This window comes from Narcine bancroftii, chromosome 12 (genome assembly GCF_036971445.1).
Source record: "Narcine bancroftii isolate sNarBan1 chromosome 12, sNarBan1.hap1, whole genome shotgun sequence".
Taxonomy (NCBI): Eukaryota; Metazoa; Chordata; class Chondrichthyes; order Torpediniformes; family Narcinidae; genus Narcine; species Narcine bancroftii.
The window spans coordinates 44,574,680-44,597,356 of record NC_091480.1 but is presented as its reverse complement, the minus strand read 5'-3'; the positions used below and the strand labels follow the sequence as shown (position 1 = coordinate 44,597,356).

Below are 22,677 nucleotides of genomic sequence, written 5' to 3'. Positions count from 1 at the left end.
TTTTGGACTTATGAACTTACAAACAAGGGAAGGAGGATAGGAGTGGGGGGTGTAAATAACTTTTTTTAAGGGGGGGGTGAATGTGGTGATATGTAATTACACCATTAGGTCACCAGGGGTCACCTCAGTGATCTTGAATATAAAGCAGTCCAGAGCTACAGTCTAGCCTTCCAGGTTTGGTTTGTCTTGCAGAGATACAAGACCTCTTAGTGTACATATTAGTTTATTAAAGCTGTCTTATACTCGCACTGCTGGTGTGGTAAACATAGGCCATTGAAATTTGATGCCCAGAATTAATGTTGAACTGATGGGAAGACTGGAGTTCTGGCTGCTCCAGACTCACAAATTCTCCTTGCTTTGCCTTTGAAGAAATGTTTGTTATACATAATCAAGATAATGTGAACTACTTTGTAACTGCACAAGAATACACTGCAGTGCACCACTGTGGGACATATGTATATGTATATGAGCGAGTGAACAGCTTCCTGAGATGGTGGAAGACGTAAGTAAGTAAAGTCTCTTTTGTTATTTGAATCTTGCGTCTCTAAGTTATTTAAGAAGCCTCCCAAGAAACACAGACATTAACATGGTGGCAGCAGTACAAGAGACAAGAATAAAGCCATAAAATTGATTACGTCACTGAAATACGAAGGGGAAGAAGAGAAAAAACGTTACTGAAAAAAATGGCTAGAGCAATAGCAGTTCACCCAGTGATGGACGGGAGGCTGAAGACATTGTTGAATCATTTAAAAAGTTTCAGCTGAAGTGTAATTTAGCATTCAAGAGCTATTTTAAAAATGTAACAGCAGAGGAGAAGGTCAGTTATATACTTCTCTGGACAGGGGAGCGAGGCCTTGACTTATTTAATAGCTGGGAGCTTACAGAGGTGGAGAAAAATGATCCAGAGCAGATGTTTGCAAAGTTTGCTTCTCACCTTGAACCCAGGTCTAATCATAGAATTTAATGCAATGAATTTCAAGGCTTATCATCAGTTGATAACTTCCTCACTAGACTAAAAATTGTTGCTGCATAATGCAATTTTAAGGATATAGAGGAAAGATTAGTTGATCGACTAATATGGGGGAGTGCCCATCCCGAAGTGCAAAACTCTCTTATAGGGAAGGTGTTGGAGACTACCAGTTGCCTCAATAATCACAAGGACAAAGACTGAGGGGAACGATAGGCTTTATTGTACACAAAACTTGAGCTGGCCCAGATCCAAGTTAGGGAAGTGCAGGGACGGGAGAGGTGGCCCGACCTTTATGGCCCGAGTCCCAGGTGAGAGTGTCATCAGTGGGCAGGCCTTTACCGGCCAATTAGTACATACAATCCATACCATACAGAAGGATAGCTTGAAACTGACCGAAGCTATAGACATGGCTTTCGAAACCATGAGGATGCAAATGAAATCCCTATCTATGTAGACCCACCCAAAGCAAAGAGAAGGAAAGGTTGATTCTATAAAGAACACAATTGGAAAAGTGCAAACCCCCAGGACCAGCAGGAAGTGCGGCAGATAACACACCTTCGATGACCTAAACAAATGCCCCACATACGGTTCTGAATGTAGAGTCTGTAGTAAAGTGAACCATTGGGCGAATATGTGCAAGTCTGGTATGAAGAAAACTGATACCAGTAAAGAAAAAAAGACAAGAAGGTCCATAAAAGGAAACAACAATGAGGACTCCAACACCCAGATCCTGGACTTGGAATCCATACACCTTCACGAGATGTTGGGTGAGATGAAAGAAGAACCAAGTTGCACACAGGATCCAAATACAGAGGACAATACAGAACAAGCCTACGATATTTAACCTAAAGGTGAAGCTGGATACTGGATCACAAAGCAACATCCTTCCACTCAGACACTACTTCCAGATGTTAATATAAGAGAACATAATGAAAGGGGATCCAAAAGACGGTGCATTTTAAACAGCAAATGTCACATTAACGGCCTATGGTGGACCCATGATCAAGCAGCTACGGAGAGCCAAGATCAATGGCACCTATTCCAACCTGATATTTGTTCAAATTTCGCAAACAAATTTAAATTTTGTGAGTCAGGATACCACAATTTCACCAGTGCTTGAGATATTCCAAACATGATTTCTAAACTTCTCCAATCACAGTGACTTTTTCCATTCTATCTTGTCCTCTCCTCCTTAACCTGAAATTTGAAATAATATGCATTGATGAAGCTGGATATTTATTCAGTCTCCAAGCCCTGCTTTGACCTTTCCCCTGGTTTCTTGCTTTCTCTGCTATCTCCAACATCTGGTTTTAAAGCCTTATCATTGCAAATGTACTTTTGTTTTCCAACTTCAATTTTATGGAATGTTTTAACTTAATTGACTTAAAAACAGCATCAGACTCTGTTCCCACCTCATGTGTTGCCATTTCTCCCTTCAGACCAAGGGACAGTTGTTAGCATTCACTGTATCACAGAGCAAATGAATTTAGGGAAGGTAAGCAGAGTGACAGGATGAGGCAGAGAGTTCACCATAAATGCGGTGTTAAATACAGAGAAAAAGTGACAATAAACACAGTGATTGTATCTCACTGCACAAAGTGTTTACAACAAAATAGATGAACTATTGCACAAGCAGAGATAACTGAGATGGTAGTGGCTAAACTGTATCCAAGGAATTAAGTATTGCATTCTATTTAATTTTTAGAAAGAACAAACAAAATAGAAAAGGATGTGTGAGCAAGAGTGGAGGGGGGTGGGGGGCAGAGGTGGTACAATGCACATAAAAAAAGGGTAATATAACTGCAGCAGAGGAATGATCTTGGCCCAGATAAACAGGAAGTGTGATCAGCATGCTGGTGGAGATGAGAGATAATACTGGAGGGGGTGGTTTACAGGAAACAGTTTTGGAGAGAGAATTAGGAAACATGAAGAGCTAACTTTGGTAGCAGAATCATCATGGGGTTGGGGGGGGGGCTTTAATTTCTATGAAGGTGACCAATCAAATCATTTTAGAAGATGATTTGGCAAGTGTGTCTTGAAGCCAGTGAAAGAACAGGCAATTTAATCCCTTATTTGAGTAATAAGAGGGCAAATTAGTAACTCATTACTCAGAGATCATTGAGGAACATGATCATAATATAATGGAATTCTGTATGTAACTGAATCAGAATCCAAAAATAAGTATCTGAAGGGTATAGGGGTGAATTTGATAAGATACCGTCTATACTTGTGAAATTGTCAAATTCTTTGGAGCACTTTCTCAGGCCAAAGAGGAGGGGGGGATTTGACTTTTACGTGAGTCAAACTTTTGATTCATTCAAGGCATCAGGAGCCTGGATGGCCAGGACTGGGTAGTAAGTCCACGGTCAAGGTAGCTTGTATGGGAGGGCATTGGGAATTCAGATGGGCGAGCAGCCAGAGCAAGGTTCCATAGTCGGAAGATCCATTGGGCAGGTGGCCAGGTTGTCGGGAGCTCTGGCAGGCGGGCAGCAGGGAATTCAGATGGGTAACCAGCCAAGGCGAGGGTCCACTAGGAGTGTCCTTGGGCGGGTGGTCGGGGTGAAAGTCCACAGTCAGGGAGTTTGGGGAGCGGGTGAGGTGAGGGTCCACTGTTGGGACATTGGAAGCTCCAGTGGGTGGACAATTGGGGCCAAAAATAGCAGGAGAGGATTGACTTTTACACGGTCATACAAAAACACCTGGTTTTGGGCCATAAGAGAGGGAGAGGTCGACTATTACATAGTATTGACGATGACACAAGTACAGAGAGTAACCTAGAAAATTAACCAGCACATAAATTATAGCAAACATTATTATTTCATTATTATTATTATTTCATAATTCTTAACAAAGAGGGGATGCCAAGAAATTCAATTTCAAAACTAGTGTATCTGGATTTTTAAAAGGCCTTTGACGGGTACCTGACATAAAACAAAAATCAGAAGTTGCTGGCTGACATAAACAGTCAAAAGCTTATGGAAAAGATAACAGAATTGAAATAAATTGGGCTTTCCGCTTCACTAGTTGTTACAAGAGGGTGTCATCAGGATATCATTGGCCTTGACTTATTACCATCGAAACAACTGCAGTCAGACTTGTCAGTGGGATCCATGAGGATTGAAGATGATTGTCAATGCAAAGGTGAACAGGGAACTGGAGTGATGTCAGTAACACAAACTGGGAACTTACCCAGAATTGCAGACTAAATGAAGCCAGGTAAAGGAACAGGAAAGTAAGGAGGTCGCTGATGTTCTATGTAACCCTTAAAACTGTGATGATACAATGGTGTGGAATAGAATTATCTGGGGCATGTTGTTTTATAAATAAGTTAGAATACAATAAAGGCAAATTGTGTCTATTTGCATTAAGTATTTTGATGAAATAGTGGATAAAAAATAAGTAGGGGTCAGGAAAGCAATTAAGAAGCAGAACTTCTGAATTTGTAATCTTTGGATTACTCCAGGTGCAAGATGTAGAAATAGGATAGTGTAGACAATTATGTGGCTGAGGGGATGAAGCAGGAGGGAGGGCTTTATATTGATGGACAGGATCAAGGGAAGGTGCAACTTGTATAGGCCAGGTAAATTTAACCTCAGCAGGCCCAGGAAGAACTTCTTTTTGAACAGGTTTACTGGTGTTGAAGGGAGCTTTTGAATGCTCTGGGCAAAAATTTGGAAGGGAGAGAAGCAGAAAGTGAATGAGAGAGATTGAAAGAGACAGCAAATGTTAGAAAATGGACAAGAAGTTGAGTCTGTCACTGATTAATGGCATATGTCTGAATTCACCTTCATTAAAGATGAACCTTGGTGAAACTTGTTGGTCTTTGGTGACATACTGAAAATTTCTACAGTTGTACTGTGGAGAACATTCTGGTTGGTTGCATCCTTGTCTGGTTTGGAGGTGCCAAGGCTCAGGCTGAGAAAAAAACTCAGAGGGTTGTTAACTCAGCCTGTGACATCACAGGCACCAGTCTTCACTCCATCGAGGGCATCTACAAGAGGCGGGGTCTTAAGAAAGCAGCCTCTATCTCAGTGGTTCTCAAACTTTTTCTTTCCACTCCCATATTTTAAATATTCCCTATGCCGTAGGTGCTCTGTGATTAGTAAAAGATAAGGGGTATGTGGGTGGAAAGAAAAAGTTTAAAAACTACTGTTTTAATCATACCTAATTCACTCGTTATGTGCACAGTTTCATAACCCCAAAGATGGGCCAATGACAATTTTTCTCAAGCAAAATATTTCAGTAACAATTGGGTCTAGAGCAGTGATTCTCAACCTTCCCTTCCCACTCACATCCCACCTTAAGCAACCCCTTACTAATCACAGAGCACTTAGGGCATAGGATTACTTCAAGTGGGATGTGGTTGAGATTCTATTTTCAAGGACCCACCACCCAGGCTTAATTCTGCTGCAATCGGTAAAAATCAGACGTTTGAAGACGATCACTCAGCAGCTCAAGGACAGCTTCTTCCCATTTGCCATCAGTTTTTTTGAATGAACAATGAACCACACACACTATCTTACTTAATCCTTTTTCTTTTACTTGCACTATTTTTATTTATCACTTTTGTAAAGTGCTTTGCATAAAATTTGCACTGTAATATTGCCACAAAACAATGAATTTTGTAACATGTTCATGACAATAAATTCTGATTCTGGTCTTCCAGTACAGAGAGATGTGAGCAAGTGAATGCCGGCAAACGACATATTCCACATTGCAGTATTACCTGCTGGGGCAGGGGTGTCAAACTCAAATTCACAGAGGGCCAAAATTAAAAACTTGGACTAAGTTGATGGCCGAACTAAATATTTATTGAAAATTTTCAACAACATCTGCATCTTTTCTCTTCTTTCAACATATGTAATGTTAAACTTTAGGATATAACTTTAGGAGGATAATGTTACAGGTCAGGAGTAGGTAGCTCAAGTTCACCCTTTGCTTGACCTGAGGGAAACATATTTGGTCCCTGTGGAGATGTAGTCAGCATTCACAGGCTGTGTCCATTTTGGCCTGCATCAGGACTCAGCATTTCCTGCTCACTCTTCAGGCTCGAGGCCTCTATTCACCCTAGACCCACCATCCCTCTACCTGACCAGTCCTTTACTCAACCTCTACTCACCCCTCACTCCACTCGCTCTGCCTCTACCCACCCCATCCTATACATGCCCCTCTACTGCCTCTCCCCTCAACGGGTTCCTCCCTCTACCTGTCTCTCACCCTCTAATCACCCCTCCCCTACTCGCCCTGCCCCTCCCCTTTTACCTCTTCCCTATCCACCCCTCCTTCTACTCATCCCTCCCTCTAACTGCCCCTCGTACCACCATAACTTACCCTGCCCATTACTCCTCACCTACACCCTCTGCCCACCCCTGCTTACCCACCCACTCAGGCCCAGCGCGCTGCCGATCAGCCTTTGCGGATAGCCATCATCACGTGCAGGGCCGAACCAGCCGTCCCTGGGGTCCACGCAGGTGCAAGCGCTGAAGGCCGTGGTGACCGGGAGAAGTGCGCTCGCGCTGTGGAAGGGCCGTCCAGTGCCAGTCATGCGGGGCTCGCTCTGCCCGGGGGCCGTGCGCAGCCTGCCATGCCCGTCGTGCCGACAGGAAATCACAGGCGCTCGCCCATCCGCCGCACCGCTCGTCAGGTGGGAGAAGTGACTGGTTGTGCGGGGAGCCTTCCAACTGGCTTGCCGGCTGATGACATCGACAGACTTCTCATGTTACAATTTCTCGTGTTACAATGGGGAAGGATGTGCAATGAAGGGGGAAGATGGTGGGGGTGACATTACCAAAAAACAGCATCGGCTCTCGCTGCAGGGCGGGCCACCTCTAATACATTTTTGAAATGATCTTGCGGGTTGACGTGTGTGCTAGGGGATGCAACTGAAACTTGGAACTGTCAGTGCAAGGCTTTGTAGGGAAGGACTCCAATCCAAGATCCTTCGGCCATGAGATTTTAAGGAATGGAAGTCTGATAACACTTGAAGTTTGTATCATCCCACAAGGCCACACGAGTACTGAAAATTTGCACCAACCAACTAGCCAGAGTGTCAAGGACATTTCAACCTCTCATTGTGGCTGTCAGAGGTTCCCTCCAGATTCAAAAGGATATTAATCATCCAAATTCTTTGGCTTGGCTTCACGGACGAAGATTTATGGAGGGGGTAAAAAGTCCACGTCAGCTGCAGGCTCGTTTGTGGCTGACAAGTCCGATGCGGGACAGGCAGACACGGTTGCAGCGGCTGCAGGGGAAAATTGGTTGGTTGGGGTTGGGTGTTGGGTTTTTCCTCCTTTGCCTTTTGTCAGTGAGGTGGGCTCTGCGGTCTTCTTCAAAGGAGGTTGCTGCCCGCCAAACTGAGAGGCGCCAAGCTGCACGGTTTTAGGTGATATCAGCCCACTGGTGGTGGTCAATGTGGCAGGCACCAAGAGATTTCTTTAGGCAGTCCTTGTACCTTTTCTTTGGTGCACCTCTGTCACAGTGGCCAGTGGAGAGCTCGCCATATAACACGATCTTGGGAAGGCGATAGTCCTCCATTCTGGAGACGTGACCCACCCAGCGCAGCTGGATCTTCAGCAGCGTGGACTCGATGCTGTCGACCTCTGCCATCTCGAGTACTTCGACGTTAGGGATGAAAGCGCTCCAATGGATGTTGAGGATGGAGCGGAGACAACGCTGGTGGAAGCGTTCTAGGAGCCGTAGGTGATGCCGGTAGAGGACCCATGATTCAGAGCCGAACAGGAGTGTGGGTATGACAACGGCTCTGTATACGCTTATTTTTGTGAGGCTTTTCAGTTGGTTGTTTTTACAGACTCTTTTGTGTAGTCTACTAAAGAAGAGTAGCGTGGGTTGCCTCAATGACTACTGCCCTAACACTAACTTCTACTGTAATGAAATGCTTCAAGAGGCTGGTCATGGCCAGAATTAACACACACCTAAGCAAAGATCTGGACCCAATGCAATTCACCTATTGTCACAATCACTCCACAGCAGATGCAATATTGCTGGCTCTCCACCCAGCTCTGGATCACCTCGAAAACAGCAACTCCTACATACAGCTGCTCGTCATCTACTTCAGCTCGGCTTTCAATACCATTATTCCCTCAGTGCTGGTCAAGAAGCTACAAACTCTGGGCTTCTGTACCCACCTCGGCAACTGGATCTTCACTTTCTGGTCAGAAGACCACAGTCAGTACGAATTGAAAACAATGTCTCCTCCTCACTGATTATCAGCACAGGTGCACCCCAAGGATGTGTGCTTAGCCCACTGCTCTACTCGTTATACACCCATGACTGTGTGGCCAGACACAATTCCAATGCCATCTACGTTTGCCAATTAAACCACAGTTGTTGGCCGAATTATAAATGGCAACGAGGAAGTGTACAGGAGAGAGATAGATCAGCTCGCTGAATAGTTTAACTACAACAATCTTGTGCTTAATGTTAGCAAAAACAAGATGATTGTGGATTTCAGGAGGAAGTGAGGGGAAAACAACCCATTCCTCATTGAGGCCTCAGTAGTGGAGAGGGACAAGAACTTCAAATTCCTGGGTGTCAACATCTCTGAGGATCTGTCCTGAAGCCTCCATGTGATCAAATCACAAAGAAGGCTCGGCAGCAGCTATACTTTGAGGTGTCTGAGGACATTCTATATCTCACTGAAGACTCAAAAACTTCTACAGGTGTACCATGGAGAGCATTCTGGCTGGTTGCATCACTCTCTGGAATGGAGGCGCCAACTCTCAGGACAAGAATAAACTCCAGAGGGTTGTTAACTTAGCCTGCGACATCACAGGCACCAGACTTCATCTCATCGAGGACATCGACATGAGGCAGTGTCTTAAAAAAGCAGTCTCTATCCTCAAAGATCCCCCCACCACCCAGGCCATGCCCTCTTCACTGTTACCATCGGGGAAGACGAGCACTCAGTGGCACAAGGACAGCTTCTTCCCCACTGCCATCAGATTCCTGAATCATCAATGAACCACAGAAATAATCACAAAAATCTGTAGACATCGTGGTTGAAGTAAAAACACAAAATGCTGGAGAAACTCAGCAAGTCAGTGTCCTTAATGTAGCAAAGGGAAAGATAACATAACCTTCATCGAAGTATTAGAAAATGCCAGCAGTTGTACGAACAAAAGAGTTTGGGGGGGGGGGGTGTGTGGCAAAGGCAGGAGATGATAGGTGGAGAAAGGAGAGAGGGGACAGCAGCAATGAGGGGGAAGAGGCAGAACTGGAAGGACAGGAAAAGGGGGGAGGGGAAAGAAAAGGCAAGGAGGTTTAGTGGAAAGCAGTAATGTTGATGTTAATGCCATCTGGCTGGAGTGCCCAGATGGAAAATGAGATGTTGCTCCTCCAATCTGCGGGTGGTCTGGGTGGGATAGTACACAAGGCCATGGACAGATATGTGAGTGCAGAAGTGTGGCTCAGAATTGAAATGCTTGGCAACTGGGAGGTCGCTGTGGTTGCGAACGGAGGTGCTGAGCGAAGCAATTTCCCAGTCTGCGACCAGTCTCTCTGATGTAGAGAATGCCACAAAGGGAGCACCGGATGCAGTCAATAAGATCTCTGGATGTACAAGTCAAGTATTGCCTGGTAATGTCATAAGATGGTTATAATTTGAATGTTTACACTATGATGCTGCCGCAAAACACTGAATTTCATGATTTGTACATGACAATAAATTCTCATTCTGAAAAATGTTGAAAGCTCGTATGTCAAGTGCTCCAGTGACATCCTATGGTGGGAAGTGAGCACTGCAGTAAATTTGCTTCTCACCCCATTTCACAGCAAACCACTGTCAAGACAATGGATGTCAAGGGCAAACTGATGACAAAAGACCATCGTAGGCAAACCTCGCCTGTTCCTCTTCTTTCCCCTATACATAAAGAGGAAGAAATTATTGGATGGTGGTCACGAGGAAGAACAGCAATTCAATTTCATTTATCATCCGATTGTACAATTACAACCCACCGAACGAAACACTGTTCTCCGGTTCTCAGTACAAACACACAAACAATACATATATACAAATATTAACATAAATAAATATTATTGTTAAATAAATAGTAGAGTTACGGATGGTTTGTATTAGCAGTGCATCGGTCGTTCAGCAGACTCACTACCCGTGGGAAGAAGCTGTTCCTCAGCCTGGTGATGCAAGCTCTGGTACTCCTGCATCTCTTCCCTGATGGGAGCAGCTGGGAAATGCTATCTATGTACGTGGTGGTAGGGGTCCTCACTGATTTTACAATCTCTCATTAGACAACAATCCCAGTAAATTATGTCGATGGCCGGGGTGTGGGGGTGGCAGTGAGTGGTGGAGGAATGGATACCCCAGTGATCCTCTCTGCTGTTCTTATGGTCCTGTGAATTGATCTCCAATCTGTTGTTCTACAGCAACCATACCACCATGCTCTTCATAGCGCTCCTGTAGAAAGTTGATAATATATTGGCCGGTAGTCTTGTCAGCCTCAGTCTTCTCAGGAAGTGCATTCGTTGTTGCGCTTTTCTGACAAGTGAGGAGATGTTGTGTGTCCACAATAAATCACTTCTTAAGTGGATTCTGAGGAACTTGGTGCCCCATTGACCTTCTGATTAATAGGTCAGGAACAGCCCATGTAGTGAATTTTCCTCAAGCAATTTTAATCGACACCAGCAACTCAACATGGAGAAAAGATTATATCTGATCTTTCCAGTTTGTGTGACTCAGTACTTCCCAGGAGCATATCAATTTGCCTTTTGTTTTAGTGGCAAGCTATTGAATTGGGATATCAGGACCCATTCTGTAAAGCACAGTTGGAATATGTGCTTTCCATTGGGTACTTGTACAAAAGGATTTATCGGACGTAGCTTACAAACAAAACACCATGCAGAAACAGACGGCACGTGGGCATAGCAGTTAGCGCAACACTGTTACAGCGCCAGCAACTGGGACTGGGATTTGAATCCCACGCTGTCTGAAAGGAGTTTGTATATTGTCCTCATGTCTGCGTGGGATTTTCACGGGGGGCTCCAGTTTCCTCCCACCATTCAAAACATCCCAGGGGTGGGCGGCATGGGCAGAAATGGCCATGACTGATTAAATTTAATTAAATTAAAATTTAATTTCTTAAAATCACGAGCCTTGAATATTCTTGCAGGAAATTGGCTTTTGTTTTTATATATTTTCCATTCTTATTGCTGCTGCAGTTAATGTAGAGAGCTGTGTCTCACTATCAACCATCCTGTGTTACCATGGCTCCAGTATCAAATATTTGAAGTTAAAATAGTACAGCAATTGAATACAAGTTCAAGGCAGAAAGTTGAAACATAAAACAGGAGGTTCCTCACATGTGAAAACACAGAAATGCTACAGGAACTCAGCAGGTCTCGCAGCATCCTTAAGAAGTACCAACAACTCAGGCCCAAGCCCTTCTGCAAGGTAGGAGTGAAAAGCAGGCAAGCACCCGATTTAAAAAGCTGGGGAAAAGGAAAGAAGAAGCACAGAACAAAAGTCAAAGAGTGACAATTGGACAAGAGAGGAAAGCTGAGAATTGATCGGGAAAGGGGTTGGCTCTCTGAATGACGAGCTGAAGGACAGAGAAAGATTTTTTTTTTATATATATATATATATATATAAAAACACAGCCATTGCATTGCAGGAAATTATTCCCATTTTCCCAGAACACATGCTGTGTAAAAAGCTCAGAATGGAAATGAAGGTGCCATTCCCATTCTGACATTTTACCTCCAACACCCCTAGTCTAAACTGAACTGCAGGCATTCTGTGACCAAGAGGCTAATGAATATGACGTAGTAATGATGCACGATGATGCACTGCCAGTGTGTTATCTAAACTTACAGAGAGAAACAGAAATTTGCAGTTTTGGTTGTTCTTGTGTGAACAACCACTGCCAGGATGTCGGGACACTCTTCCTAACAGTAAAAACCCACAAACTCTATGTAAAAAAACATAGACAAAGCTAGAGGAAAAGAGAAATAGGGCTAGAAGGGGGTGGGGTGCCAATAGAAACTAAAGAGGTGAATGATATACCATTTGATTGGAAGGTGCCCAGACAGAATATGAGGCATTGTTCCTTCAATTTGCAGGTGATCTCAGTCTGGTAGTGTATGAGACCATGGACAGGTATGTCAGCATGGGAATGGGGCAGGGTATTAAAATGGGTGGCCACTGGGAAATCCCCGCTGTTGTGACATACAGAGCCAAAGTGCTCAATGAAGAACCTCCATTCTGCATTCAGGATTTCCAGAGGAAACCACAATGGGAGCACTGGATGCAGTCAATGGCCCCAAATGGTGGTGAGAGCGTAAGAATGGACACAAATGTAGCACTTCCTGTGGTGAGAGGGGTAGGTGCCAAGGGTTAAGGGACTTATGGAGGGAGTGGTCCCTGCTGAAGGCAGAGAGGGGAAGAGATTGACAGATGAGTGGTAGTGGGATCATGTAGTAGGTGGTAGAGGATGAGAAAATTGGATGTGGAGGCCAGGTGAAGACAAGGGGAATCAGGGCAGATGTGCGGGTAATGGAAGATATTTGGGTGAGGAGTGAGTTGTTTGAAGAAGGACAACATCTCAGATGATTTGGCATTAAAGCAATTGTGTGAAAGGAATGGAATCCTTACGGGGGAAAGGGAGTGAAACAGTGTAGTTGAGGCAGCTCAAGGAGTTGGTGGGTTTGTAGAAAATGCCTGTTGAGAATTTGTCTCCGGAGATGGAGATAGAGAGATCGAGATACAAACTAAGTGAACTTAATTTCGGGGTGGAGGTTGACAGCAAAGTTGACTTATGGTTCTTCATGTGTAATTTTTGGACAGACTCCTTGGGTATGGAAGTGAAAAGAAACAATCTTTGGCATAAATTTGTGCTGCAGAATTATTCTGGATGAAGGAAATAAAATGAGGTAAATTCAAGCTTTTTTGTTACATTATACCTGGTACAGTGAAAAAGCTTTTTCTATGACCAGTCTAATAGGTCAACTCTGACATACTTTCAGCCATACAAAGTAGAAGTACAATTAGAATGCAGAGTTGCAATGGGGAGGAGCAAAAGATGATCGTACAAAGCATGACAGCATCATGTCAGGTTAAATTTAAATGTACTCATACAGCAGGAGCCCATGCCCCTCAATTAACCTACAACTCCCAGTTTGTTTATGAAGGGTGGGAAGGAAACCGGAGCACCTGGATGAAACCCACCCAGACATGGGGAGAATGTACAAACTCCTTACAAGTAGCACCAGATTCGAACTCAAGTCGCTGTGACAGCATTGCACTAACCGCTACACTAACCATGCCACCCATTCAGGGTTCATTGAGGAGCCTGATGGCTGTGGGAAAGAAATGATCACTTAATGATGGGTGCACAAATTTCCCTCTCCTGCACCTTCTGCCCAATGGTAGAAGAGTGGTCTCCGGAAGGTGATGGGTTCTTCATGTATGCTGGCTCCCTTTCCAAGGCAGTCCTGAAGCAGAGGGAAGTTTCTGTTAAGTTCTAATAATTAGATCACTATATGACTTTATAGTTGCAAATAATTAAGCAATGATGTAATTTTATCTATGTGAATTGTTAACTCTTTATATACAATTATCATTTTTCTTTGATAAAACAATGTACAGTACCTGATAGGACCGAGTGGTAATGGTTGAGCCAGCCTTTGTGTTTAGATCACAAGGTAAAGGAACAGAATCAGCTCTCTCTCTCTCTCGGAGGCCTTTCTCCATGGAATTAGTTCCTGCAAAAAAAGTCTCCATTCAAGCGGTTTCACTGACAAAACAAACCCTCCATTCATCTCTATTTTGGATGAAGCAGTTTTAGCTGACACAAATATTTGATATTAAAATGCACGTTTTATAACAAATGACCCAGTCCAAAATGAAACACATTAAGCGAGCAAATTACCCGCAGGCGCAGGCCAAGTCAGGAGCACATCGCCCAGAGCAGCGATAGGCTAGTTTCTGGTTCGAGTGTCACTTAGATAGACCAATAGAACTGAAGGCCGCTATGAGAATAGGCCCAATGAAAACATTCGGGTCGAGGGGGCGGGATTTCCGGTCGAACGGGTCCGGGACACATTGTTGTGCTATGACGTAAGGAGTCGGAAGATGGCGGAGCGAGCGGCGATGGGCGGCGGACTGTGACCAGCGCCAGTTCCGCAGCGTGTGCGTGTTGGGGGCCGGGCAGCTGGGGGCCGCGCTGCGTCCATGGCGAGAACCACCAGTCAGATGGTGAGTGGCGGCTCGCTCACGATCAGGGCCCAGATGGTTGTGGCCTCACTATCAGGACGACTCAGTGTGGGCCGAGGGGCAAAGGATGAACCGGAGCAGAGGATCAGGGGAAGCAGGGGGAAGTGAGGCAGAGGAGGGGGACGGGGGGGGGGGAGGGGTGAAGGGCAGTTGGAGGAGGCGGGAGGGATGGAAGGGCAGTTGGAGGAGGGAAGGGCATGGGGATGAGATGGGCAGGGGAGGAAGCGTGCAGGAGGAGGAGTCGGGGAGAGAGGCAGGACAGGGGGACAGGAGGGGGTGGCAAAGTTGAGGGATGGGGAGGGAGGACTGATCGGAGAAAGGGTGGGCAGGGGGAAGGGGATGGTGAAGCAGAGGAGAGGGAGAGAATGGGGAGGAGATGAGGAGGTTTGGGGGGGTTTGGGAGGGAGGGGAGGAGACGGGTGGGTTGGGAGGGAGGGGAGGAGACGGGGGTCGGGAGGGAGGGGAGGGGGAGAAGACGGGGGGTTGGGAGGGAGGGGGAGGAGATGGAGGGTTGGGTGGGGGGGAGGAGATGGAGGGTTGGGAGAGAGGGAGGGGAGGAGACGGGAGTTGGGAGGGAGGGAGGGGGAGGAGATGGAGGGTTGGGAGGGAGGGGAGGAGACGGGAGTTGGGAGGGAGGGGGAAGAGTCAGGAATAGAGGCAGGGCAGGGGGAGGATTTAGGGAGAGCAGGGCAGGGGAGAAGTCAGGAAGGGAGGCAGGGCGGGGGAGAGTGGCAGGGCAGAGGGGACAGGAGAGGGTTGCAGGACTTGGGATGGGGGAGGGAGGGCTGATAGGAGGAAGGGTGGGCAGGGGGAAGGAGAAGGTGAGGCAAAGGAGGGGGAGAGAGGCAGGGTAGGGTGGGGGAAGGAGACCAGGGGAGGCGGAAAGTGAGGAGAAGCAGGATGAGCGGGGAGGCAGAGCAGGAGGTGGGGAGGATGACAGAAGTAGATCCGCGCAAGAAGGGGATCAAAAGATGGGAGGCAACCCAGAGGAGGGAACGAGGGGAGATTGAGGTGAGGTGGAGTAGCATCAGAGGAAGGTGGAGGAGGTGGCTATTCCATGGAGGAAATTGGGGGGGAGGGAGAGGAGAGACTGGGGGGGTGAGAAAGGGAGGAGATGGGGGATGGGGTAGAGAGAAGGGAGGAAACAGTTGGTGGGGAAGGGAGTGAGGAGGAGACGGCGGGTGACGGTCGGAGGGGAAGGGGCAGGAAACGGTGGGAGGGGAGGAGAGATGACAGATGGGGGGAAGGATCCGTATGGAAGGGATCGGAGGGAGGAGAAGAGAAGGGGAGGGATCAGTGTAGATGGGGGTAGTGGTGAGAAGGAGACTGCCTAGAGAAGAGATGGGGTAGGTTGGAGGCATGGTGGGGGATGCATGCCTCTGGTGCTGGGCGGTGCAATCTAAAGGAGGACAGTGCAAGATTAGATGCAGTGAAGAGGTGGAGCATGGGGACTTAGATAAAACTGAGGAAGCAGTCCATTTTGTGTGGTGAATGGTGACCAGGGAAATGAATTAATTGGGTTGGTAGGAGGAGATGGAGGAGTAGCAGGTAGACAAGATCGTGAGTTGGATCAGTGATGAGGAAATGGTAAAGAGAGTGCAAATCCAAGAGTTGAGGTTTAAAGGGAAGAGCAGTTTGATTGTGGAAATGTTGCGGATGTAAACTGAGAAGGAAGGAATGATGAGATTGGCTCTCCCCCACACCCATCCCTACTGTTCCTCACCCTCTCCTCCATCTTCCCACTTACTTGCACTGTGGTCCTCCTTTGACATGACACTAGCTCCATCTTTTTGTCCTTTCTGTGTTTCATTCATTGTCATGCAGCACAACCTGTGCAGACTGCAGAAGAAAAGTTGTTTTTTGCAGATTGTCATTAAATTGTGTGGCAAGGCTGATATATCCTTGTGGATGATATATCCTTGTTGCTGTTTGGTGAGGAGTGAATCCTTACTCAAATGGAATGAGTTGTTATTTTATGTTTTTGATAGTTATTTCTGTACATAGTCATTAGATTTCACTAAAACTTATTTCCCAGGATCTTTCTGATGACTCTCGTACATTTGTTTTATGTATCCTTTGGATATGTTTTGAGATGTTTATTCCAGCAACTCTAAAATTTTAGTGCGCTGTTCATATTACAAAGCCTTTTGTTACTGTTCAAAGTTGAGTTGAAAATTGTGAATTTAAAGATTTGAATGGAGATGGTAAGGTGGATAGTGGACCATGGACTTCTACTGTATATGTCTTAATATTTTAATGTGTTTAACTTCTGTTCTAACTTGTATTCGTTTATTCATGTGGTTTTGGCAAAACGCTATCTTGTCTTTACCATCCAGGCATGGAATGAATGATAAATAAAGATGATTTGTGCAGATAGTTGACCTTTCTCTGATTAACAATTATTGAGCTACCACAGGTTCATTTGTATTTGTTTTGGACATTGCGTTTGAATCGATGTTGGGATATTACTTTCAATTACTATATTTGGATGTCCTGTGTGAAGGTGAATCACTGGCTACCTTGGTCTCAAAAAATGCTTTTAGCTTGTTCATATATTAACTTTAGTGAACATTTTTAAACTTTGATGTTTATGCTAATTTGATCAAGCATAGATGATGAAAGTTCTTTGGGGATAAGGAAGATTTGTTCTGGAGGTTCTGAGGTAATCTATGTGGGAAGCTCAGCTTCTGCGCCCTGTGAGACAGATTGAGTTTGACAGTGTTTCTTGGGATTGTGTGTGTGCCTTTGCTCTCTGTACACCAACCAGATGCAACTCTGATGGCCTGTTTAGGAAGTTTCATAACAATAAGTGGTTCTGGTTAAGCACAACTGTGATCTAGCTTGAATGCTGGGCTTGGAGAAAATGCTGATATTAGTTCATCAATACAATCAATGGGTTTGGAGGATTTTACATTAAGAAGCATGAGAATGAGCACTTGAATCATCAATGCATGGTAAGCTGCAGAGCAAGTGCTGGTAAATGAGATTGGTATAGATGAGTACTTGTTGATCAGCATAGATACAGTTGGCTGAAAGCCTGTTTCAGTGCTGTTATGACCATTTTATCATTGTAGTAGGAAGTTAATATGTACATTATAAGTTTGTTTGTCTTCACATTCCTGAAGCAGACAGGAGGAGAGGGAATGCTACTTAATGGTTGAGCACAAACTTGGTGTTGGGTTTTTGTTCAGTTTTAGAACACACATTTCTTCTATTTGGCTGTAGGCTGTGCTGGCTCACTGGAGGCAATAATAGTTTTCTTTACTGAATGCTAGTTCCCAAGATCTGGGAAGTGATCCCTGTTGACCAGGGACCTGTATTAGTGAGAGAATGTTGTTGTGTGGTGAGGACAGGTTAGTGAGGGATATTTGCATTGTAGTTTGTGTTGATGAGGGAAGCTACCTGGGTTTGAATATGGCGCTGTCTGTAAGGAGTTTGTACGTTCTCCCTATGTCTCTGGGTTTCCTCTAGGTGCTTCGGTCTTCTCCCAAACGTTTGTGGGTTGTAGGTTAATTGGGGTATTTGAGTGGCACGTCACTAGGCTGGAAGGGTCTGTTACTCTGCTGTATGTCTAAATTTTTTAAAAACACCCTTTTTACTGGTCTCTTCTAACCTTGCCTGCTTCCCTTCCACCAATCTTTGAATTGTTCACCTTTACACTCTGAATCGAAAGAGTTTCTGAAATATTTAAGATCAACAAGAATGGGTTAGATTTTACTTGCCAGCTTATTTTGACATTACATTAAAATTTAGTTCTAGTAAGTGACCTGCACCATTTTAAAAGAATGTTTTAATATTGGACCCTCCAATGTAATTTATGCATTTGATTAGAGTTTGTTATTTATGAGTACAGTGTACATGTGCATGAAATTCTTGCTGCTGGAGTCATACAGACACATGAGTTATACCAACTACAATAATATAAATCACCACAATGTGCCATGCTGAAAAAGATATAATATAAAACCATATGTAAATATTCATGTGATAAATGTTTGCATAAATAATTGTCTTCAACCTGTTAGATAAACTAGCAAAAATCAATTAGAAAGAATTATCATCAGCTTGCTAATGGCCGACAGCATGGGTAAATAATTCAATTTGATGTAATTAGATGAGCACATGGAACCCCATGGAAGCTTATTGGTGACATTTTGGGAAATCTGATTGGCAGAGTTGTGTATTTCTGCACTTTATGGATCTATGTACAATTGGTAGACAGATATGAATGTTTTGGTATGTGACAATTCACTTTTCCTTGTCAAGTTGAGGCAGGGTCCTTTTTGTCATTTAAGAGAAGGTTGGATGTGTACATTGATATGAGGGGGTTGGTGGGTTATGGGCAGAGAGTTGGAGGGGGAAACTAGCGGAGTTGTTCAAGTGAACTGGCGTGGACTCGAAGGGCCGATATGGCCCGTTTCCGTGCTGTAAACTGTTATATGGTTATGGTTAAGTCTGCTGAACTTCACCTCTTGAAGTTATGAAGCATTCTTAACATGCACAAGGATGGAGCTGCTTTTCATCTTTAAATCTGAAATTGACAAACTTTGGTTAACTTGAGATGTTAAGGTTAATGCAATGAGACCTCAGGCCATGATATCGTACTGCGATGTGCTTGGCATTCTTTTTATGTGTGATGAGAGAGAAGAGTGTACTGGAACTAAGTTTTATTAAAACTTGTGGATGCCAGAAGTAACCATATTGTTGCCATGACTGACAAAGAGAAATTTGCCCAATATGGAGAAAAAGACTGTTAACATCATGAATTGACATGGTTTTATTACTAGCTTGTTTGTTTCAGTGGAGCTGAGTGCACAATGGCAAAGGTGGATGGATACCAGAAACCAATTGGAGGAAAGGTCAACAGAACTGCCTTACTGAAAAACATACATTTTTCTTCATTTAGTAAATTGTGCATTCAAAGAATAAACTCTGAACTCTGACATTTTATCCTCCTTAGCCATTGTATTCACATGTATGATTAGAGATTGTTTAGAAGGAATACAAAAAGATTTGGAGATGAGATTTAATATTAGATAAAATTATTCTTGATATTTTTTATAAACGTTAATGTCTTACAAAACTTGATTGGTTTTGTTTACTTCAAGGGAAAAAATCTTAAGTGGCTAACTGATGTGGAGAGGGAGGAATGTCAGTGACTAACAGGACCATTGTTGTATTGCCAGTCTTGGGGGTTGTTGGATTACATTGTGCTCGACTCTTAATTGCCCTCTGAAATGTCTTATCACCAAACCCAATTGAAGATCAATTAATGATGAACTATATATGCTGGGTTTGTCAAAGACACGACATCCCTTGAAAAAATTAAGAAATAAATTGCCCTGTGCAACTTGTAATGAGTAATTGTGTGCTCTGAGTCTCTTCTTTGGACCAGATCAGGTTAGGCACATGCAAAAGGTGATTATTTTTTCTGAATGTCTCGGTTGATTCAATTAGTGAGTTGATTTGTCATGTACACCATTGTCATAGAATATTAAGTACCTGTTATAGGTTTTGGTAGATTATATTTAACCATTTGGTGAAGTACAGAATTGTTGTTATCTCAGCTAAATGTGCTGTTAGAATGTTGTTGTATCCAAGGACATTAGTTACAAGTGACTTAGAACAACTATAATATCACTTGAAGGGGATATTTCCTGACAATTTCTGTCCTGCTGTTTAGAAGAGTATCAGGTTCGGTGGGTTCACAGAAGGCACTTTCAAGTGGCCAAACTCCCTGCTTGTAAAGCCGCATATTTTGGCAATATGCGGCTGTTGGGAGCCCACTTGAATGTGCAGGAGGCACCTGTGAGGCGAACTTTGTATCCATCCTCCGAGAGGGATAATCGCCACAGCACAGTGGTCCCCCCAGCCATCTGAATGCAGCCAGCTGCTTAGGGGATGACAGTCAGCTGGCAGTGCCTGACAGCTCCCCTCCCGGCTGCCCCTGCCTCCGGTGCTGGCCGTCAAGGCAGGGACAGCCGGCATGGGCTGTCAGCACGGGGACGTCCCGCTCAGGACATCCCCACACTGGACCCCGCTGTCCCGCTCTCTCCCAACAGCCCAACATCAGTCCCCACACTGTTGGGCGGCCGGTGCAGGCTGCAGTGGCCGCCCGAACCACTGCAGCCCATGTCGGCCGCCCACATTGTGGGGATTGATATCGGGCTGTTGGGAGAGCAGGCGGCGGGATCAGCGTGGGGACGTCCCCGTGCTGATAGCCCACACCGGGTGTCCCAACTCTGAGTGGAGTGCACTCAGAGGCACATTCTGTGCAGCTGTCCCTTCAGGTGGCCAGCGCTGCGCTTTTAGCACTGCCACCTGAACGATAATTCAAAGGGCCGTTTCCTCGACTTCAGGCGCATTCTTAGCAGAGAAGCCACCTGAAGAAGCCTCGAGAGATGAGTCTGGATGCAAGTGTTACAATCACAGGCAACTTTAATTAACGCACAAGAGACAAATATGGGAGAAAGTCAAACAATACTCAATTACTATATAACTAAACAACTATGTAGACGTTCACATCGAACTGGTGGCCACCTATACACGCTCACACACATGTACACACTCTACAGCAGGGGCATTCACACCCTCTCCTGGTTCCCTGTACCAACAAGGGTGATGCTCTCTGTTAGCACTGATCTATCACAGTACTATGGCTCAGTTTAAGCATAGTGCACTTCCAGCAATGTCCACAGTAGTGACCTGGGGTGGAGCGATGTCCAGGGCTTGGATCATGAGGCAGAGAGAAAGGATGTGCTATGCATTGATGTTCTCTACAGTTCTGATCTGGGTGCCTAGCCAATAATGTTCCTAGGTAATTTAAACGAGCCAATGCAAGGAATGCATTAATAGGTGGCTGAAGTCCAATCTTGATTGACAAGTTATGTGACTTCCAAATAAGCTTCAGACAAGGAGGACGTGACCACCTGAAATCCACAATATTCCAGACAAGCAGGGAGGCCATGTTTCTCCACAATTCACATATAACACCCGCTTACAGATTATTTTCTGAATTCCCTCTTTTTAAATGTCTGGAATCATCTGAGTTTCATTGCTTAGGTATTTGCCAAATAAAGCCATTGTTTCTTCACAGTATTGATAATTTCTTAGCTTTATCTAGACATTGAATTCAACTCTGGAAACCATATAAATTGACTTTAATCTTGGCCTCTGTAAGTAAACATTCTCAGCAGATATTGATAAATGTTAGGGAACTTGCATTGAAATGATAGCAAACTTCTGATTGTTTTTCCTCTCCCCCTTGTTTAGTCAAAGAACATTGACATTATTGTATTCAGCTGTTCACCAACTGTTTTGTGTGCTTGTGTTCATTTACTGAACCATTGGATTGAGTAATGTTTACTTGTTTGTGGTACGATAATGTTGGGAAAAACTTGCACCAATACGCTTGCTTGTAATCCACTGTGACCAAATTTAGCCATCTTTTTGATTTCAGGTTTATTGTCAGAGTATATGCATGGCATCACAACCCTGAGATTCCTTTTCCTGCAGTTGAGGCAGAATCACCACTTACTGGAAGTGAAAAAAAAACTGTGCTCAATGTACACATGGAAACAAATAAGAAATGTCAACAAACTGTGCAATACAGGAAAAAAATCAATAAAGTGCATAAGTAAGAATCCATAAATGAGTCCCCGATTGAGTTTATTGTTGAGGAGTCTGATGGTGGAGGGTGAGCAGCTGTTCCTGAACCTGATGGTGCGAGTCTTGTGGCCCCTCTGTATTTCTTTCCTGATGGCAGCAGTGAAACCTTGATGATTCATGCTGCTCTCCAACAGCAGCGTTCCCTATAGATGTTCTTGATGGTGGAGAGGGTTTTGCCTGTGATATCCTGGGCTGTGTTCACAGCTTTACGCTCAAGGTTTTGGTATCCCCATACCAGATCATGATGCAGCTTATCAGCACATTTTCCACCAGACTTCTGTAGAAATCTGCCTGGGTTTCCATTATACCAAACCTCAGCAAACTCCTGATGTGCTTTCTTCACGTTGCCATTAGGAAAGATCCAGGAAAATATGATACCTTGATGAAGGGCTCAAGCCCAAAACCTTAGTTATGTATCATTATCTTTGCTATGTAAAGCACACTGGTTTCCTGCTGAGTTTCTCCAGCTTTATGTTTTCACTGCTGAGTGTTTTCAGGTTTTTTTAAAATTTCTGGCATTTGTGCTATCATCTAATTGGAGAATCATGCATGCTATTTCAGTGGTATTGTTGCAGAAACCCTTGAATGAATATACAGTTTTTGGTAACTTTCTTGCCAAATCTATCATAGTCCTTGCATGGATCATTGATACTCATGGTTATGAAAATCAAGTTTAATGTGTATACAGCTTTATGCACAAGCTGAGAGAAAGTATAAATACCATGTAGCCTGAAATTGGAAATAAAAATAGCATCTTTGAAAACAGAAACATTGTCTTTTCTGAAGAAAAATTGTT

The 22,677-nt window shown here is 44.4% G+C and overlaps 1 protein-coding gene and 1 long non-coding RNA gene across 5 annotated transcripts in view; one reads left to right on the top strand and one right to left on the bottom strand.

The window, feature by feature from the left end:
* Positions 1-9,566: 9,566 nt before the first annotated feature.
* On the bottom strand, positions 9,567-13,913 carry LOC138746776 (uncharacterized). Of its 3 annotated transcripts, XR_011347117.1 has the most exons (4): positions 13,870-13,913; positions 13,590-13,702; positions 13,354-13,432; positions 9,567-9,848 (listed from the first exon to the last, which is right to left on the bottom strand). It is a non-coding gene; the product is annotated as an uncharacterized lncRNA (long non-coding RNA). The 3 variants fall into 3 exon arrangements; XR_011347118.1 differs by lacking the exon at positions 13,870-13,913 and having other exon boundaries at positions 13,260-13,432; positions 13,590-13,844; XR_011347116.1 differs by lacking the exon at positions 13,870-13,913 and having other exon boundaries at positions 13,590-13,844.
* A 122-nt stretch (positions 13,914-14,035) lies between these two features.
* Positions 14,036-22,677, top strand: part of pdpk1a (3-phosphoinositide dependent protein kinase 1a) — a 126,259-nt gene continuing 117,617 nt past the window's right edge. For both annotated transcript variants that reach the window (XM_069906317.1, XM_069906316.1), the window contains exon 1: positions 14,036-14,195. In XM_069906317.1, the coding sequence (XP_069762418.1) occupies positions 14,172-14,195 (24 nt within the window). In that variant the 5' untranslated portion in view covers positions 14,036-14,171. The remainder of the gene's footprint in view (positions 14,196-22,677) is intronic.